Source organism: Amaranthus tricolor, chromosome 2, assembly GCF_026212465.1.
Source record: "Amaranthus tricolor cultivar Red isolate AtriRed21 chromosome 2, ASM2621246v1, whole genome shotgun sequence".
Lineage (NCBI taxonomy): Eukaryota > Viridiplantae > Streptophyta > Magnoliopsida > Caryophyllales > Amaranthaceae > Amaranthus > Amaranthus tricolor.
Window position 1 is genome coordinate 33,895,508 of NC_080048.1, and position 20,915 is coordinate 33,916,422.

The following is a 20,915-nucleotide window of genomic DNA, read 5'->3' on the forward strand; positions in this document are numbered from 1 at the left end:
ATGGTTTTATCTTTGCTTATACTGGATCAAATTTGTTAATGAATTGATTTGGAAGGGTAATATTGTATAAATAGAGGGGAAGGGGGTAGAATATAAGGATGGATAGGTTGTAATAAGACTTTGGTTGAGCTCTTGACTCCTTTAGGGAGATTTCAAGCTTAAGCTTCTCAATTTTTTAACGCTATTTATACATATTCAACTATTCTCACACCTTTCTGACCGAGTCTTCAATCTTGTGCATTGCTACTGATTTTGTTTAATACAGATCTATATCTATATCAGCTATGGATATGCCAATCCATTATAGTTTTGTTCAATAAATTCTAAAATAGTAAATTAATGTTTAGTATTTCTATTTTAATTGAATCCAATTTTATTTTGTGTAACATCATATTCTCTTCTAACTTGTGTGGTAGTTAAGTTTTGCTTTTTTTTTTCGTTAGGACCTTCTTATATGAAGCAGAGTCTTATATGAAACACAAGGGCAGATCTATGGGTAGTCCTGGTAGACAAGTGAGTTGAGTTGGTTGTTTATTCACCTTCCACTTGTAATTTTATTAGTGACATTACTCTTTTTTCTCTAAATCCGCCCCTGTGAAGCATAAAAAAGCATCTTTAAAAAAAAAACAAAAAACTTGCACATTCTCTTCCAAACACGCCATACTCGATAACTTTTGTTATAGTACAAAGTAGAACATATCAATGGAGCAAAGAAAATGAAATCATGATACTTTCTTGTGAATGTCTTGTTTTTTGAGTATATGGTAGGGAAATAAAGGCAACAACATCGAAGTATTTCTTTTGCTCGATAAGTAATTCATGGTTTGTTTCATGAGGCTCCTACTTCAGTCTCCAAACGACACGACAACGCAGGAAATATCATCTGCACTTCTTCTATGTAATGCCTCCTTGATCAGTTGCTCTGCTGCTGCGTGTGCATCATTGAGATCTCTAATACAATCGTAAACGTCTTCGTTTGACATTACCTATGGTTGACAGGAATCAGGTTATGACCACTTTGAGAGAATAGAATACTTTTTAGTTAAAGGCACGGAATCACCTTCCAGAGGCCATCACTGGCAAGCACAATGAACTTTACATCTGCACCAACGGTCTCGATCCTTACATGAGGCTCTGAAGAGATATGTTGTTTTAGTTTGCCATCACCAAACGCCCTTGTCATTGCTAACACGCCATCAACACGAGGTACGTTTCCTATGTTAATCAAATTACACTTGCATGAGACATCCTCCAGTCATCATATATATCCTGCTTGTAGAACCTATGATCAGGTTCGGGGGTTGATTGACGACAGACCATACCCTTATCAAAATAGTTAAGGAGGTTACGGCAAGTAAAACGGCTCATATAAGGCCTATAGAGTATAGACCATGCTTATAGTAATCAGCACCTGGCCTTTGGGAGACAAAACCACCTCTTTCTTGAACAGCTTTTATTTCTTTTTCTGGTTCATGATCAACTGTAATTTGTTCCACATCTCCCTTTTTGCATAATATTCCACGCGAATCACCTACATTTGCAATGATGAGTTTCTCTCGGTTGATCAAGATAGCGGTTGCCGCTGTTGATCCACCTCGTGAGCCTACCACTTCGTCTAAGACCTGTTCATCTGTTTCTTTGTATGCTCTCTTGACAGCAGCCTGCGGATTTTCCCAGAAATCCGGCTTTCGTATGCAATATCATCGTGTTTATCACTAACCGTTCAGAAAAAAGGAGGGAACACAGTAGATAATAATACCTGATTTAATATGTTGTTAAAGAGATTATGCTGCAGATACTCAGCTACATTGCGGCCCGAGTGCCCATCAAAAATTGCATATAAGCCTAATTCTTTGCCATCTACAATCCGCTTCTTTGCAACCACATAGTCTTCCATTTCATGCTCCATTTTGCCACGGACCATATGATAACCGTAGGTGACATGCCTCTTTGGAGGTCGTTCCTCGTCGCCTTCTAACAATCTCTCTTCGTCTTTTCCCTTCATGATAGTAGTACACATTTGTTAAAACAAACATTTGAAGAAACGAAAAACACAAAGAATAGACTTCTGATTTGTCCAAAAATAAAGGGAGATAAATTAAACCTCGTCTTCACCATTTGTGTCTTCTTCTGGAGATAACTCTTCATCAGGAACTTGTTTAACACTCTAATATTACATAAGAAAATGTGAACAACATATTTTTGAAGAGTGATAGATAAGGTTCAATGTTTAACTACAAACAGTCACACCTTAAATCCAGCAGACCCTACATCATCAGCTGTATTTGATCTCTTTTTCTACTCACCAATCACCATGATAGCAAGGGTTAGTAACATGTACTATACAACTATTTCTAACAGATATGGTTAAAGAGCAAGAACAATGCTAGTCTTTGGGAGAGACTTGTCAATGAGTATTTGTCTAAGATTAGCTTGATGCTTACCTGACATTGTAACCAAATTCAATTTGACTTGACTTGACTTTAAAAATGCATTTATAATTATGTAAAAATCAACATGGACACAAGAACCAATTTTAAATCAACTTAAACACCTGATCGAACTTGATAACTCGAATAAACACCTCTATCCAAGACCATATGGTGGGGTTGTTTCAAAGTGAAAAACCATCTAAGACTCTTGAGGTGGTGAAATGTCTTATCATTTTTCCTACTTGGTCTAGTAATAGCATGCCAACTCATATTGAGATAAAATTGAAAGTGAGTTTGAAGTGAGACAATGGATAAAGTGTAAAAGTAGAAAGTCTTAAATAATAAAAAAAAGTGATAAAAAAAAATTAGTGAAAATCTCATATACCAAAGTCTGAATTTGAAGTCTTGGGATATTCACACCCATTTGTCATTTGTCATTGCTAATAGACTTAAACTAGTACAATAATGAGCCAAAATGAAAGTAAAAAAAAAAAAAAAAAATCCAAAGTTGTATGCTCGGTGGATAAGCCACACAAGGAGGCTGACAAGGGTCACCTCCCACGGGCTACTTTTGCAGTCTAATTTTATGGGCTATTTTACATTGTGATTGGATAGAGCATTAGGATAAAAGGGAAAGAAAGGGAATCGAAATGGAAGGAGAATTTATTTAATTGTTTTGGAGGAAAATAGAAGGATGGTATGGAAACGATGAAATTTTTATACTTAAAAATCATAAATGGAAAATGAGATAGTTTGATTAAGATTAGAAAACAAAATATCAAAATGGTAAGAGTAAAAGTCATTTTCATTATTTTGATAGTTAATATATCATTTTACTCCTAAATTTTTTCAAAATTGAAAATATTTGATTATCAACAAAAATAAAATACTAAACTCTTTTAAATCCCTTCTTTCCAAATCCTTTCTTTAAAATTGCTATCCAAACACTATTTTAAAATCAAGCGGTATTAAAAGGAGTAGAGTTTATATGTTTGTCAACTTCTCTCTATTGCTTTGATATGGGATCACATATGAATTATTAAAATAAATCTGATTCTGTAACTTTCAATTTGAAAACACCGGGACATTTTACCTTGATCTCTAGAACCAAGTTTCGTCTGGAGATTAAGAGTCACTTTACGAGAAAGATCTTAAACTTCAACTTTCATCTAGTTCTCTTCCTAACCTCAACCTATCTTAACCAAATATAAAAAATAAACAAATCAATTACCTTGATCTCTGCTAGAACTTCCTCAACATCCTGCTAGATAGAATACCATCAACTTGTTAATGTCAGTCAGTTTTTAAATGCGAACAATACGACAATAATACCAAAGCCTTTCACTTTTCTAACTGGTGTGATTTTAACAATTTTATATGACTAAATCAATATAAACAATTTTCTCGAATTTTCTTCCACAATTGTAAATTTTAGATCCTTTCTCATATCTTCGTCTTAAATTCTTTTAATAATATATATCAACTCATTTTCACATAGACATCTTACAATAAACTCTTCCAAAAATTAACTCTCTTTTAAGTTGATTGCCTTCAAGTAGGATAACATACTTGTAAATAAAGTATACCAAAAAATAAAGAATACTCTTCAGTCCCTCTCAATAAGCATCATTTTCCATTTTTAGTTATCCATATTATATTGCATGATTTCTAAATTTTTAAATCAACCCAATGATTTCATCCATACATAATGCATTCTAACTCTTCTTTTCAACACAATCCAATCTCTCTCTGTTTTATTTATTACTAAATATTCACATTTTCTTAAAAACATCCCGCTTTTTATTTGATTTCGAATTAAAGGGATGAATAATGTAAATTTATTCATACAAAAGCAACTAAAAATTAAGTGCATCTTGACTTCACAAATTGCACATGTAAGGTAGAAACTTGGTGAAGGTAATTAGTAAGTAGCTTAGAAAAAATAAAGAGGTAAAATTATACCTTATCTTTAAGGGAATCAACATGACCCTCTGAAGTTGATTGCCTTTTGTGGAGCTGCATGTTGAATCATTCAGAAAATAAACAAACATAAACATAATCAAACATTATATTATAATAACACAATATCACAATATCGTTAGGTGACTCTCATTTAGGGTGAGATTTAAAAGGATCAAATGTAAGCAATCTTATCTTGTTAATGATAATACAAACAAAAAGATTGTTTTTGATTAACTCTTACTATTCGTTTGATTAGTGGTATTAAATAGTGGCAATAGAAATGACTTATAGTGTAAAATTTCATCAAAAGTTCTATATCATTCCCATGGTTATGAAGCTTTGATCAAAAAAACATTTTTTTGTTTATAAATTTACATTACCACCTAATATCACCTCTACTAATCCTAATGCATTGGAATGAATTTTATGAAGAAAATGAGATGATTAAAGTCGGACAAACATGACCATTAAGATAGTCAAGAGTTTTTTCAACCAAAATTACACTAGTTTGCAAATATAGTAAACGATAAACAAAATTAAGTAGTCTAATGATACCTGCATTGCATGTATTATAGAATTAGCACAATGTCTCCTCCTTGAACATTGGAGAACATCCTAAGTTAGTTCATATGTTAATAAAACAGTAGTGAAACAATGACAAACAAACGGTCCAATCAAAGAGGAGCATTAGTCATAACATGTGTCTGTTAACTGTTAAGATACTCTACGCTAACCTTGCTCACCTTATTTTGTTTAAAAACTATTTTTTTTTTATTTTTTTTTATCACAGATAGGCTAAAGGGAAGAAAAAACTAGGTAAAGATCGAACCAAAAAGACCGGATTCTCAACTACAAATTCTCTAGAAAAATATGGTTAACAGAAACCAAAAAATCAAAAGCAGGGACGGAGCAAAGATATAGGGGTCCTATTTACTTTTTTATGTTTAGATAATTAAGACCCTTTGTCAACTATTAATGGTAAAAATAGAGTCCAAAAATTGCGCAAAGATTAATGTTGGTAGGTTTTGAACCCATAACTAACAATATCATAGGAAAGCACGTCACAACCTCAGCTATGCCTAACTAATGAATTAAAATATATGAGGTGTTTTTTGAGGCCTTATACAGTCGAACGCCTTAAATAATTCTATAGTCGCCCCTGATTTGAAGAATTACAAACAATCTCCCTCTTGGCAGTGTTGCATAAGCTGAGCTTAAGATTACTGCTGCCGTCATTAGATATTGTACTGTTTACACTCCAATTTTTTTTACTTAAGTCATGAACCGGAAAGAAGCTCGAATGAAAATGGGCGGTTAGGGGCGGTACCCATTCTTCCATACTCATACTCATCTAAGATTTTTATATTTATTGCGTACTCATCATCAATAACTGGTATGAATTTTCATACTCATGCCTCCCCACTTAAGCGTCTCTTATCACATAGCTAAGATTTGACTTTGTTCGCAGTTAATAACAACGAACAAAACTCCGTGGTAAAAAAAAGTCAAGCCTTTTGTTTGCTATTACTAACAGCGAACAAAGAAAGCCCTGGTCCAGCAGGGTCAAACCTTTGTTCGCAGTTAACTGCGAACAAAAGTTTGACCTCGGGGGAAATGAATTAATATGATTCCGAAACAATTTATAAAACGCATCAGTTCACAGTTAGTAACTGCGAACAAAGATGTGGTAAAAAAAGTCAAACATGTTTTTTCTCACTAAGTGGGAACAAAGATGTTTGACTTTTTTTGACCACATCTTTGTTCATAGTTATTAACTGCGAACAAACTAAGTGACCTTTTTTTACCAAATTATTTGTTCGCTGTTACTAACTGCAAACATACTCTTAACCTAAAATTTGACTGCAGGCGCTTATTTATAAAATTAAGTTTTACCGAAGCTTATATATTGAAATCTTTTGCTTAAAAGCTTATCTTCAAATTCTCACCATCTATCTGGCCACACTTTTTATGTCCATATTAACCCAATACCCATGTAATTGACTTTTGCGTCTGGCAAGTATGAAAATATCGAAGATTTCTGATATTTGATTACATTGATGCTTTGGGTGTATAAAGAAGGCTTTTGTTAAATCTTGCACAAATTATTGATCAATCTTCGGCATATACTCAGTGATTGAAGGAGTGCATTGACCATTCGTATAATTGATTATACAAAGCAATGATTTACTAAGTGATTGAAGAAAGATATATGAGGAGAGCGAAAAGAAAAGGAATTACAGAGAAAGAAGGAAGAAGAAGATTTTGAATGCCTCATTATTCTTATTAAAAACTGAACTAATACATGAGTACAAGGTTTGCTTATATACACGCTTAGGAAATTCTGTTGTAACAGAATCTTTGCTAACAATCTTTTTCTAAGTCTATTGTTGTGGGTTCAGTATTCTTAACACCCCCCCTCAATCTTGGCTGGTAGAACATGCCAAGATTGCGCAATAAGTGATTAAATTCCTGAGAAGGAAGAATCTTTGTAAAAATATCAGCAAGTTGAGAAGTAGTAGGAAGGTAAGTGAGTTGTATAAGGCCTTCAAGTACTTTCTCTCTGGTGAAGTGACAGTCAATAGCTATATGCTTGGTTCTTTCATGAAATACTGAATTTTTTGCAATGTATATAGCTGATTGATTATCACAATGAAGAGTCACAAGCTGCAAGTTAGAAAGACCAAGGTCAGTAAGTAGCCTGACCATCCATGTGACTTCAGAAGCTGCATTAGCCATGGCCTTGTACTCTGCTTCTGAAGAAGATCGAGATACAGTTGCTTGTTTTTTTGATTTCCAAGAAATTGGAGAATTTCCTAGCTTCAAAACATAGCCTGAAATAGACCTTCTAGAGTCAGGACAAGCTGCCCAATCAGAATCAGAAAAAGCTTGTAGGACAAGGTTATCTGCGCCCTTCATTAATATGTCCTGCCCAGCTGTATGAGCTACATAACAAATGGTATGATGAAGGGCATGTAGATAAGTATCTCTGGGCTGCTGCATGAACTGGCTGAGATGTTGAACGGAATAAGCCAAGTCAGGTCTTGTATGGGTGAGAAAATTCAACTTCCCTACCATTCGCCTGTAATACAATGGGTAGCAGGACACCTTCAGAGGAACTGAGTTTGAGATTTTGAGGTAATGGAGTCACAGCAGGCTTGAAAGCATCCAGGTTACTGGCTTGAAGAAGATCCTGAGTAAACTTATTTTGAGTGAGAGTCATGCCTTCAGAAATGTAAGAAACTTCTATGCCTAGGAAGTAATTAAGTCTCCCTAGATCTTTGATGCCAAAAACCTTATGAAGATGAGTCTTTAGATTATTGATGAGGAAATCATCAGTGCCTGTAAGAATTTAATCATCAACGTATACTGCAGCAATGATGATAGAGGAATCCTTATGTAATATAAACAAGGAGTAGTCATTCTTTGATTGTTGAAAACCTTGAAGAAGTAATTCATTCAAGAGCTTGGCAAACCATTGTCTGGAAGCCTGTTTTAGTCCATACAAGAACTTTTGTAATCTGGATACTTTGTTGGTAGGATTAGGAATACCTTCAGGAAGTTTCATATACACTTTTTCATGAAGATCTCCATGTAAGAAGGCATTGTTGACATCGAGTTGTAAGAGATTTCATTATCTTTGAACAGTAACAGCAATAATTGCCCTGATGGTGGACATTTTGACTACAGGAGAAAAGGTCTCATCATAGTCCACTCCATGTGTTTGAGTGTAGCCTTTGGCAACCAGCCTGGCCTTAAACCGTTCCACGGATCCATCTGACCTCATCTTTATCTTATACACCCACTTGCAACCAATTGCTTATTTTCCTTTGGGAAGATCAACAAGAACCCAAGTATTGTTGGCCTCAAGGGCAGCCAGTTCATTATTCATTGCAGTGATCCAATCTGAATTTTTTGAAGTTTGCTTGTATGTAGTAGGTTCATCAAGACAGGAAACAGCAGTAATGATGGATTGTTTGTCTTGTGGGATAGAGTCCAACTTAACCAAGTTACACCAATGCTTAGAGGTGGGTTGAGAAGTTGCAGTTGAACAGACATAGTCTTTTAAGTAAGAGGGAGGATTAGAAATTCTGGAAGAAGTTCTTGTTGGGACTGGAACAGAACAATCTAACAACTGTGATGTAGATGGGATATTTTGTGATGATGAATGTGTTTGTGAAGAAGAAGGATCATCCAATGGTAAATGTGAGGTAGAAGAGAAAGGAGAGGTATTGGTAGATGCTGAAGAAAAATAAGGAAATGTATTTGTAAAAGGATCTGTGAAGAAAAGTGGAAGAGTATCAACTGGTAGAAAAAATTGAAAAGGCTGTGCTGAAGTTGATGTTTTTGACTGATTGTAGTGATAAGGAAAATGTTTTTCAAGAAAGATAACATCTCTACTAACATATATCTTTTTTGTAGTCAAATTTAGGATCTTATAACCCTTTTGAGTGAGAGAATAGCCAATGAAGACACATGGATCAGATCTAGGTTCAAATTTAGATCTTTGAACCTTTGAAGTGGAGACATAACATAGACAACCAAAGGTTTTGATGTGATCAAGATTAGGAGGAGAATTATGCAACATTTCATATGGAGACTTATGTTTTAGAACAGACAAAGGCATTCTATTAACAAGATACGTACCACAAAGTAATGACTCTCCCCAGTAAGTCATAGGTAAATTGGCCTGGAAGAATAAAGCTCTTGCGGTCTCCAAAAGAAGCCTATGCTTTCTTTCCACAACCCCATTCTGTTGAGGTGTATTTGTACAACTAGTTTGATGAGTAATGCCCTTCCTGTAATATAGATCTTTGATAGGGCCTTCACATAAATCTTTGGCATTGTCTGTTCTTATAATATGAACAGATGAAGAAAATTGATTTTCTACATAGGCTAAAAAATTAGTAAGAATGTGAACACAATCAGATTTATATTTAAGTAAATGAACCCAAGTAAATCTAGTAAAATCATCCACTATTGTAATGAAAAGATTACATCCAGTTTGAGTTGGATGCCTAAAAGGCCCCCATACATCAATATGTAAGAGATGAAAAGGTTTTGTACTCTTTATCTTACTAATAGGAAATGGTTGTCTACATTGTTTGGCCTTAGGACAAATCTGACATATAGAATCAGTACATTGTTGTTTATTTTTGAAAATAGGAAAAATGTAAGAAAGCTTAGAAAAAGGAAGATGTCCAAGCCTCAAATGCCAAAGCTTAGCTTGATCAGAGAAGTTGTTTGAATGTGCAGAAGATGTATTTGCAGAAAGAACTGGTGCAATTTGATGTTGTTTGAAGTTGTTATTAGCATAGTAAAGACTTGACCTCAATTTACCAAGAACTATCTTCTTGGGTAGGGTAGGTCCCTGTAGAAAACAACTAGTGTCATTAAAAATTGCTTCACATTTCATGTCATGACATAGTTTATACACAGAAATTAAGTTGAAATGAAAATCTGGTGCATAGAGTACATTTTGTAGCTATAGATCAGTATTTAGTTTAACAGTGCCAATACGTGTAACCTGAACTTTCTTCCCATCTGGTATAGTGATGAAATTATTGTTACTATCAAGTAATTTGTGAGTAGAAAACATATTCAAGTCATAACAGAAGTGGTCAGTAGCTCCACTATCAATGATCCAGTTCTTGTCATAGTGAGAATAAAGGCATAGTTTACCTGCAAAGAGAGCAGTGTGAGAAGTGTTGGTAATAGGATTTGGTTTGAGAGAGTCTGTAGTCTTATCCCTTCTCTATGATGCTCAACAAATGAGAGTATTGTTCTCTGGTGAAACTGGTGTGTATCATATCATCAGTACTTGTATTAGCATTGGTTTCTTCTCTTTTCCCTGTATGAGCATATTTCTTTGGAGGATTATTATGCTTTGAATCCTTGGGAAAACCATGGAGCTTGTAGCATCTATCAATGGTATGACCTGCATAGTTGCAGTGCTCACAGTGCAGAGTAGAACTTCTCCTGGAAACTCCTCTTCCTTGATTGTAAACTCCTCTATTTGAAGTAGAGCCACCTCTATTGGGGAAAAAATTGTTGGACTGTTGATCAGGAGTTCTTTTTTTGTCAGCAGCAAAAGCCATAACCTCAGTAGTATTTTTTTCATTACTTATTTGTTTATGATGTTCCTCCTGCAAGACTATTTTGTAAGCCTGATTGATGTTAGGTAAGGGATTCATCATGATAACATTGCTCCTGGTCTGCCTATACTCATCTTTGAGCTTCATAAGAAATTGCATCAACCTTTGATCTTGCAAAATTTTAAGAAACTTGGAAGTAAGGTAGCAAGTACATTTATTACATTAGCAAATTGGTAGTGGACAGACCTCATCTAGCTCATCCCATAGAACTTTGATTTTAGCAAAAATTTCTGCCACATTGTCATTATCTTGATGAATCACAACAATCTCTTCCTGAATAGCAAACAATTGTGTGGATGTGGTCTGACCATACCTCTCTTCTAAGTTGTTCCACATTTCCTCAGCAGTTTTAAAGAAGAAAACACTTTTGGCAATAACAGACCCTAAGGAGTTCAGAATCCAGCCTCTAACCATGTCATTACATCTAATCCATGCTTGATATTTTTTATCATTTACGGGTGGTTTTGGTAAGGAGCCATCCACAAAACACATTTTATTTTTAGTTGAGAGACCTATTGTCATGGAAGACTTCCAGGTAATGAAATTTTGGCCTTCAAATTTTTCAGAAACAAAAGTTTGAGCTGTTGTATCAGAAGGATGTATGTAAAAGACTGTATTAGGATCTGCAGTTAGGTCGAGATTTCTAGGGTTGTCCTCGTTAGATTGAGTAGACATGTTAAAGAGAAGAAACAAGAAATCAAAGAATGAAAGGGATATCAAATTACAGACAGAAAACAAAAGATCAATAAGAAATATAAATGTAAATCAAGAAAGATAATAAGAGATTTCAAATTACAGACAGAAAACAAAAGATCAATAAGAAATTGATTGATCAGAAATATGCATGCATCAAATTGATAATGCGAGAGGAAAGATATCAATCACATGTAGAAATAAGAATAGAAGAAGGAATCAAAAAAAAATTTGAAAGAAAAACATACAATTAATGTGGAATTTCTGAGCAGATGATGGATGTTCTTGTAAGCTCTGATACCATGTTAAATCTTGCACAAATGATTGATCAATCTTCGGCATATACTCAGTGATTGAAGGAATGCATTGACCATTCGTACAATTGATTATACAAAGCAATGATTTACTAAGTGATTGAAGAAAGATATATGAGGAGAGCGAAAAGAAAAGGAATTACAGAGAAAGAAGGAAGAAAAAGATTTTGAATGCCTCATTATTCTTATTAAAAACTGAACTAATACATGAGTACAAGGTTTGCTTATATACAAGCTTAGGAAATTCTGTTGTAACAGAATCTTTGCTAACAATCTTTTTCTAAGTCTATTGTTGTGGGTTCAGTATTCTTAACAGCTTTGAAGATCAAAATTCAAAACAAAGCCATGAGTAGTGAAAGTGTTGTTGAACCAAGAGAGTAAGAGCTTATATATGAGCAAACACCATTTATGAGTTTTAAAAGCAACTACTTAGAAAGTGTTTAAGAGTTTGTATAACAAAATATATTCCTTTCAATATTAGGTTAACGACTTATTTGGTTATTAGTATTAAATAGTAAAAATAATAACAAAAATATGATATTAGTATTATTTTGCTTAGAAAAACTACTTGATAAGATAAATCATCATGTTTGTCTAAATTTAATTAATTTTTTCTTTATAAAATTAATTACCATTTGAAAATATGTTATTAAAATATAGAGTTTAGGGTTTAAGATTTAGGGTGTTGATGCATGATTTTAAAAAATGCATTCATGAGAGTGAGAGTTCCACTACCAATGAGAATGATATAATATAATTTACAAAAATTTAAGCTAAAACTCCTTTATTATTCATTCTAATTATTTAATGTCAATAACCAAACACGGTATAATTTAGATATTTGTATCCAACCAAGAAGTGTAAGGCCAAATGGTAGCAAGTATCAACACCCAACACCTTGAACATTTGCGATCGATAATACCAACATCTAGATCAACATCGTCAATCAAAAAATTCATTTAGAATTTTAGATCAATGTCACCAGTCACCACCATCAACACCAGTATTTACATTAACACGACCAACTTCAGCTCCAACATTATCACCCAAACTCTAGTATTGTGACTACCACCAACACTACCATTTACCTCATATAGCATGTTCGCAACATCATCAGTATTCTTACCTTGTTTCGATGAGACACGAGGATAACTTGGTATTAGTAAGTTCGAGAAAAACAGGACAAGTATCCAAATCACAAAAAAAAAAAATGATATTGATCAAAAACACTGAGAAAAGAAATTCTTAGAGGAATACCTCTAGCAACATTGGGGCGAGTTTTGAGAACATTGGGCAGCACAGAGGGAAAGAATATATCTATTCATCTCCTCAAGTCCAAGGAGACAAAACATCGAATAAGGATGATCCAAGTCACAAGGGGGTGAAACAAAAAAATCATCCAATAAAGTCTCTGAGAACAACTTAAGGCATAGTGCAAAAAATCAGTTTCAATCACGATCGCGGTAACAGTCGCGACACAGATTTCACAGCCAATACGGATAATTTCATGGTCAAATGGGGGCCATATTTCGATTTTCTGAACTCAAAAACCTTTGCAATACGGTGTGATATAGCCTTGTTTATGCACTTTGACTTAAGGTGTTGGTTTTCAAGTCCTCTACAATCCTCGGCATTAATTTGAATTAAGGAATTATTTTTCATGGTATTGAATAATTATGATACCTAATACTAGTACTAAACTAGAATTACTCATTGCTCTCATTAATCTCTCTCCCATTTCACCATATATACCAGAGGAATTGTTGATCCCTCATATAATATCTACTTTGTGTAATCGCCCAATGAGATTCATTCAAAATACAGACCAACAGAGTGATCAATTAGTGCACAAGTTTATAGAGGAGGAGAAATCTGATGGTGAGTAATGCACACGTGACCTTGATTACAATGTGTAATTTTTGCTTTTTGGAAAATGGCATAGTACAATCTTTAAAAAAACAAGGTGATTAATCTTTCTTTCCTTTTTAATTATCCTCAACTTTAGCATTTTGGCAGTATTTAATATTTATCAACTACTCATTCTTATACATGGTGCAGGTCTTAATTTTTTATTCCTTTAAAATATTATCAATCAATATTGTACCTTAAATATCTGGATAAATTGAATATACAAGGGGTCAAAGAAAGCATACATTAAATGAGAGGATGTATAATTTAACATGTAGACAAAATCCTAATCTGAGAAAAGACAATAGAGCAAGTGGGTTCTCTGTTGTTTCATGAAGACAATAATTTAAGTTATTTTAAGGTTAGAGTCACAATAAAATACTAGCATTAAATTTAAGAATAGTTGCAGGCCTGCCATGTGATGCAAAGAGATGTCTTGATGGGCTTTTAGGATTCTAATTGCTAAACAATTTGACATCACCAAAACTCATAGGGTAAAAATAAAATCGCGTTACACTGCGCCAGTCGTGTTATAAAGATTTTCAAAAACAACAAACAATTATTTCCCCTTTTTAAAAAATAAATCTACGAATAGTAAAATCCCAAAAATAGTGATAATGGGATTATGGCATAGAGCATATTTCAATTTTCAAATAGCTTATGTACTCCTATTCCAATAGAAAAGAATGTCAGGTCGAAACGTCGAAGCTTTAAAAGTTACTCTATGATTTAACAAGTCCAAATACCTTGAACAGGAGCTAGCTTCACCGACATTTTAAAAGAATGCAAGATCATTACAGTATACTAATGCTTCTCCCTGATATTTTACATTTGATTCTTAATGAGTTTTTAATTTTGGTTGGTAATTAAAAAAATTAAAAATTATTGTGAATAATCTAACCTATTTTTTATTATTTGTCAATAATCCTACTTCTTGAAAATTTTTCAATAATCCAATCTTCGTTTTTAGTTTGTTGTCAATGGACCCTTTAGAAAATGACCTGCTATATCAGGTTACCTCTCATCTTCTCCTTCTTTATAATAATTCAACCTATTTCCTATTATCCGCCAATAATTTCATATTTTGAATTTTTTTAATAATCCAACCTTTGTTATCATTTTGTTGCCAATGGACCCTTCAAGAAACTAAATACTCAATTTCTCTTTGCCACTATTTTATAATAATCTAACATATCACATCTATACATATTAAGTCTCTTTTAATTTCTTTAATACATTTTCCCTCCATTATTAAAAAGTCCACAACTTTTAAAATACTCAATTTATCTTTTCCACTGATTTAAAAGGGGTAATATACTTTGAAGGGAAGTGAAAAATTATACTATTATTATTTTTTTTATAATTATGTTGATTATAAAATTTTAACGTGTAAATTTCAACTTGATAAAGATAACACATAACGGGTTAGCGGGTACCCGACTCAGTGTATTTTGTGGCCCATGACCCAACCCAGTTAAGGCCCCGATCCGGATTATATTATTTTTTAAAAAAAATTGACCTGTCATTTAGGATGTGGGTCTGCGAGTCGACGGGTCGAGTCAAGTGGGTCGAATTTTTTAAACACCCCTAGTTGATGGGATATGTCTGTAAAGACAATTACTATTTATGCAATGATCAACTTCATAAGCTTGGAAAATAATAGCAATTTCATTTAGCTTCTTGAAGGGTCCATCGGCAACAAACTGAAAGCAAATGTTGGATTATTAAAAAAAATTTAATGGGATTATTGGTAGGTAATGAAAAATAGATTAGATTATTATAAAAAATGAAGAAGATGAAAGGTAATCTGATATAACAGGTCATTTTTTAAAGGGTTCATTGGCAACAAAATAAAAGCAAAGGTTGAATTATTAAAAAAATTTCAAAAGGTGAGATTATTAGGAGGTAATGGAAAATAGGTTGAATTATTTACAACAATTTTTGCTTAAAATAAATCAAAAAATAAATTAATGAAAAGGTGTGTGAATGAGATGAAAAGAGATATTGAGTCTCGGGAAGCAATTAGGAGAAGTAGATGAATATCAATAAATATATATAAATAAATATAGCAAAATTAGTAAGACAAGTATACTTATAGATAAAATATTTTACATCATCAACATAATGATATTTTTCTTCACGTTTTAATAGCGTAATAACCAAAAGAAATGTGTAGCATAATAACGAAAAGAAATGTGTTTACTTTTTGACAAATGACATGAAGATGTTTTATATTGATATTGGCCTAAAAGTAGGATTGTACCTACATTTTGGTTTTGGAGGTTCATATTCATTTTAGATCTACACACCAAGTCACCAACTCATGCCACCACTTTGCCTTTTGAATAGTCTTTTCTTTTTCATTTTTCTTTCTCTCTCTTTTTAAGTGTATTAATTAATTTGTGAAGTGCTTTACATATTCAAAAAAAACTATGAAAAATGGCAAAATATATCAATTCTACATTAAACTCCTGGATACTCTGTCTTCAGTCCCGAATCTAATTCTCCTAAAATGTAAATACTTTTTCCATCAAGGCCCAAAGACCAAACTCAACTAAACTAAAATAAGATTAGAGGTCGGGTTGTGACACAGATCGCACCCCTTTCTCTTAGTGTGTCGGTTCAATTAATTTTTATCTAATCTACTAGCATATAATTTCAGAGTTCTTAAGTAATACGTAAACAAACTCAAACAGCTTTTCATTAGGAAAAAAATATTATCCACTTCTAAGTACTAATTAAATTAATATCAAAAAATGGGTTGCAAGAAGCTCACCCTGGATACAAGATTGTCTTGAGAGTTGAGAGGCTTTAAAAATAACCCGCATATATAAGAGGTCTTCGCCTCAACGGAATAGCTGAAAAGCCAAAATAAACAAAAAAAGATAAAATAAATGAACAAAATAAGTTAAGTACAAGACATAAAAAATAGACGGTACAGTATTACTCTTTATGCTGCCTCCTTCCACCATCCTACAGTATTTTTATCTTTTTTTTTTCTTCTTCATCTGCCCTTTTGACACATTGTAAACCCACAATTCTGACAAATTATGCTGCTGTGACAACTAATTAAGCTAAACCAGTGGTCATCTCCATAATTATAGGTAGCAATCATACACATTGGGAATTTTTTATAGTGAGAATAAACATGATGATTCATGATTAATGTCTCCATGGATTAAATCTCTTTTTAAAGGAGAGAGATCTCACGAAGACAAAAACAGTCTTATACTTCTATGATATAATGTCCCACCACCGTCTTGTCCATTGCTTCCAAAGCCAAACCTTCTTTTGGCTCCTTCCATTTTCATCCACTACTTTTCTCAATTGTTCCTAGTCTAGAGATTCCCTACCCTCAAGTCAACCTATTACAGTAACTAACTATAAAAACACCTCTATAGCCTATAACTGAGATTGTACCCAACGTTTTAGAACAGCACTGTATAGAAAATAAGCCACTATGCAAAAAATGGATACAGAGGATCAAGGTTCAATGCCTTCCACCCCTGTAACCCCAAGCACTCCAGGGGCTCCCCTCTTTGGAGGCTTTGGGGATAGACCTCAAAAGAAGTCTCTTCTCAGCAGGGGCTCTAACTGTTTTGCTGTCGACACTTGGCCTAGCGAAGAAGGCGGCTTGCCTGCCGTTACCTGCAGCATTACAATGCCCCCTCCTCCTGTCCCTCTTACCAAGAAGGTAATTTTTCCTTCACTTTAGCCTCTCTTATTCAACGGCGCTAAAGATTTATAATTCTTTGGTTTTAGATTATAGTGGAGTATATTTAATGGCCCATCAAATCATGTGCACTCTTATTCTTGCATAAAAATCTATATAAAAATAAAAAAAAATCTGGCAAAAAATCAGATAGGACCTTTTGATAAACTCTTGTTTTACTCTGTTGTCCTTGCATCTGACTGATATATGATACATTAACCAGGTTGTGGCAGAGTTCATCGGCACCCTTATTCTTGTTTGTGCCGGAGCAGCCACTGCTATTGTAAATCAGAAAACACAAGGATCAGAGACGCTTATTGGCCTTGCTGCCTCCAGTGGCCTTGCAGTCATGATCATCATCCTCTCCACTGGCCACATCTCTGGTGCCCATCTCAATCCATCTATCACCATTGCCTTTGCAGCTCTGAGACATTTTCCATGGACCCAAGTAAGAAACCAAAACTATCTTCTTCAAATTATTAATTAAACAGCTGACAAGGTTTACAAGTTCTTTAAACATCTATATATATTAACTCATCATCTTTAACTGTTTGTAGGTGCCAATATACATAGGAGCACAAATGTTAGCATCTCTGTGTGCTGCATTCATTCTCAAGGGGGTTTTTCACCCCATTATAGATGGAGGAATAACTATTCCTTCAGTAAATTACAGTCAAGCCTTTGCACTCGAGTTCATCATCGCCTTCAACCTCATGTTTGTCGTCACTGCGGTAGCAACCGACACAAGAGCGGTAAGAATCATAGTTTCTTTGTGTCTTACTCTAAGCCTATAGAATTATAATTAAATTTCTTCGGCAATAAAGTGAACTATCCCAACTCTCAAGAAATATAGTAGTAATCTCACATCAAAAAACTCCAAAATATTAGCCTATTTCTCTTTTCTCACCTATTAATTCAACCCCTTTTCTATACATCATAACACCTGAATCTTATTTTTGCTGCTCCATCCAACTACTAACACAACTACTAACAGCGGAGCAGAGTACTAATTGCTAAACTGTAAATAACTGGGTGTTCTAAATCAAATCAGCGGTGACAAGGAAGTTTGAATATCCAGCATATCCAATATTTTAAAGACCACAGACAAAACTGCATGTGGGAAACTGAACATGTAGGGTGCTTCAGGAATAGAAAATCAAGAAAATGTATTGTAACAATAAAAAATACATATAAAGTGAGAACTTTGAGGGAAAAACTTCAATTAAGAAATGGAAACTCAATATTAAAATTCACAATTGGCATACCCATTTTTACAGTAGAAGAACTAAGAACCAGGTTCAAAATATGCAAATAATATTGACTGCGGCACATGAAAGTTGATTAGGAGGAACGATCTAGAGAAAATCAATTTTTATATTTAGACAAGTCAATACTCACTCAATTGTTTGCATAAAGTGAAAAACAAAAGACTTCTAGCTGATGCTAGCGAATGGTGAACCATATGAAATGAGGGTGTCTTCTCCCCTTCTTTGCTCCACAATATTTTACGAGACAAACAGTAGCGATATACGGAATCTAATAATTTGTTTGAGCTAACAAAGTTTAAAACGTTATTTGTCTTACAGGTGGGAGAACTGGCTGGAATTGCAGTAGGCGCCACTGTCATGCTTAACATACTCATTGCAGGGTATGTGCTACAACTCCTGTCCCCTAACGCTCTAAATCATCGTCCATCTCTAGAAAATAATTCATACTGCACTCATGAGACTGCGAGAGTATGATAAACGATAAAATGTTAAGCATAAAAAACACTGGTCATCACAAGATTCTGTCAAGAATCATGAACCCAAAACAATGAACGGAAATATATAGCTCTGTGTTTGAAAGAAGTGCGTCTGAGGCGCACCTAGAAGAACCTTAGTCACTGGATTCAAGTTTTGGCATGAGTACACAGTCATCCTAGTATCCAACTTATTTTTACAAAAAATTTCCTAAAATCAAAATGTCCATTGTACATCTTAACATAGCTGAAACCTATTTCGAAACATGACGTTAGTAGCTTCAAATTTGAATATAAGTGTGAATGGAAACTTAAAATCTCTCCATCCCATATTTATCTTTTTGTTAACTGTTTTGGGATATCCTAGAACTATCTTACGGATACCTATTACACAAGAAATTCTATCTCCAAGATGATGTATGCCGCTCCTTTCACTTACTGCCTTCCCTGTCCACAACATCAACTCTTTTTCTCTCACAATTCCTATAGTTCTCTATGTATCCAGTCAGATTATATTAATGATAAACCATTTTTGACCCACTCCCGACTTTATTTCTTAAAGTACAATTACAAGTTACAAGCCTACGAAGAAGATTATTATAAAATGGAGGAGTACCCTACAACTTTAATCATAAAAGAGAATTGGGCTGGTAAACAATAAATAGAAACAGAGAAGATAGAAGGCATTTAATATTATGAATATTTTTAGCAAAAAATGCCAAGCTTATGATAACTTTATGAGTTACTTAAATAAGAATTCTTAAGAACAACTTACATAAAAAATTAGGTCCTATTTCATATTGTGAGGAATATAAGAGCACAAGGTATGATGATAATAATGGAGCTGTTTATATAACGGTAAGACAATATTTACTTAGAAGGGGAATGAAATGATTTGGACTGCAAGTCACAAACCCACAAGCCCACATGCCCAAATATATGTTTGTTTCAACATCAATGTTAACATTAACATGAAACTAACTGTCTCCTTGAGTTTGTTATATTTCATGTATCCATGTCAAAGTGTTGGGGATAGTTTTAGCAAACTCAATGGGACAAAGTGTACATGTTCATGATGCACCATCTCATAGCCCAACATCAGCTATTGTTTAAAATATACAGAGACATTATTGTTTAAAATGCTATGACCCATAGTATACACATCATACCAAAAATCAGTTTGTCACAATATACACAATGCTAGTAATATCAAATTCCTTATGAGTCATCCTTACATTGAAAGAAAATTGCACCCTACAGATGTATAGTAAGATAGTCTCAATAACAATAATGCCAAAGCTTTAATCCAAAATTATGGGGTCGGCTACATGAACGAAAATAAAATGTGAGCGGTAGTAAGCCAGGCAAATTAGCTTAAATGAGCACTGAGCATTTTGCGTAACATAGCAACTTAATAAGTTCTATATCACTTTCTGCCATAGGCCTACCACAGGAGGTTCAATGAACCCAGTCAGGACATTGGGTCCAGCCATAGCAGCAAATAATTATAAAGGTATATGGATCTATTTTACTGCCCCTTTCCTTGGTGCACTATGCGGCGCAGGTGTCTATTCCGCAATAAAGCTGCCAGAAGAAGATGAAGATGCTCTTAAGCAGCCCTCAGCAGCCGCAAGCTTCAGGAGATGATTACATAATAGAAGATGGTGCTTTATATGAAACAAATTTACATTTTGCATCTTATTGTGTGCATTGCAGATTGTATAAATGCAAGCAAAAAAAGAGTGGAAGTCATGTCCCATGGGAAATGCAAATTTAGCTTTCTTCTGCTCATAAGAGTGCGTACATTTCTGTCTTGTGCAATGTCAATATCACTTAGGACTGCAGGCAATGTTTAATATCATTTCTTAAAAAGACAAACCCTGATCACAATATAAGGGTTATATTCCAGTGTTAGCTACGAATAATAAAGATATAAAGACATAAACACCAGCCAATGCCACCCACAAAGACCTTACATCCACACAAGAATGAGACATAAAT

The 20,915-nt window shown here is 34.0% G+C and overlaps 2 protein-coding genes across 3 annotated transcripts; one reads left to right on the forward strand and one right to left on the reverse strand.

The window, feature by feature from the left end:
• Nucleotides 1-672: 672 nt before the first annotated feature.
• LOC130806388 (probable protein phosphatase 2C 39) lies at nucleotides 673-17,472 on the reverse strand. 2 transcript variants are annotated; one of them, XM_057671439.1, is made up of 11 exons: nucleotides 17,331-17,472; nucleotides 16,238-16,319; nucleotides 4,950-5,009; nucleotides 4,395-4,448; nucleotides 3,664-3,693; nucleotides 2,251-2,298; nucleotides 2,105-2,167; nucleotides 1,760-1,999; nucleotides 1,412-1,685; nucleotides 1,061-1,215; nucleotides 673-986 (listed from the first exon to the last, which is right to left on the reverse strand). In XM_057671439.1, exons 1-11 carry the CDS (start codon nucleotides 17,411-17,413, stop codon nucleotides 846-848), a joined length of 1,230 nt encoding a protein of 409 aa, XP_057527422.1. In that variant the 5' UTR covers nucleotides 17,414-17,472; the 3' UTR covers nucleotides 673-845. The 2 variants fall into 2 exon arrangements, with proteins under 2 accessions (XP_057527422.1, XP_057527424.1); XM_057671441.1 differs by lacking the exon at nucleotides 4,950-5,009.
• On the forward strand, nucleotides 16,922-20,705 carry LOC130806403 (aquaporin NIP6-1). The gene is made up of 5 exons (XM_057671465.1): nucleotides 16,922-17,155; nucleotides 17,397-17,621; nucleotides 17,731-17,925; nucleotides 18,760-18,821; nucleotides 20,357-20,705. Exons 1-5 carry the CDS (start codon nucleotides 16,922-16,924, stop codon nucleotides 20,559-20,561), a joined length of 921 nt encoding a protein of 306 aa, XP_057527448.1. The 3' UTR covers nucleotides 20,562-20,705.
• The last annotated feature ends 210 nt before the right edge of the window (nucleotides 20,706-20,915 follow it).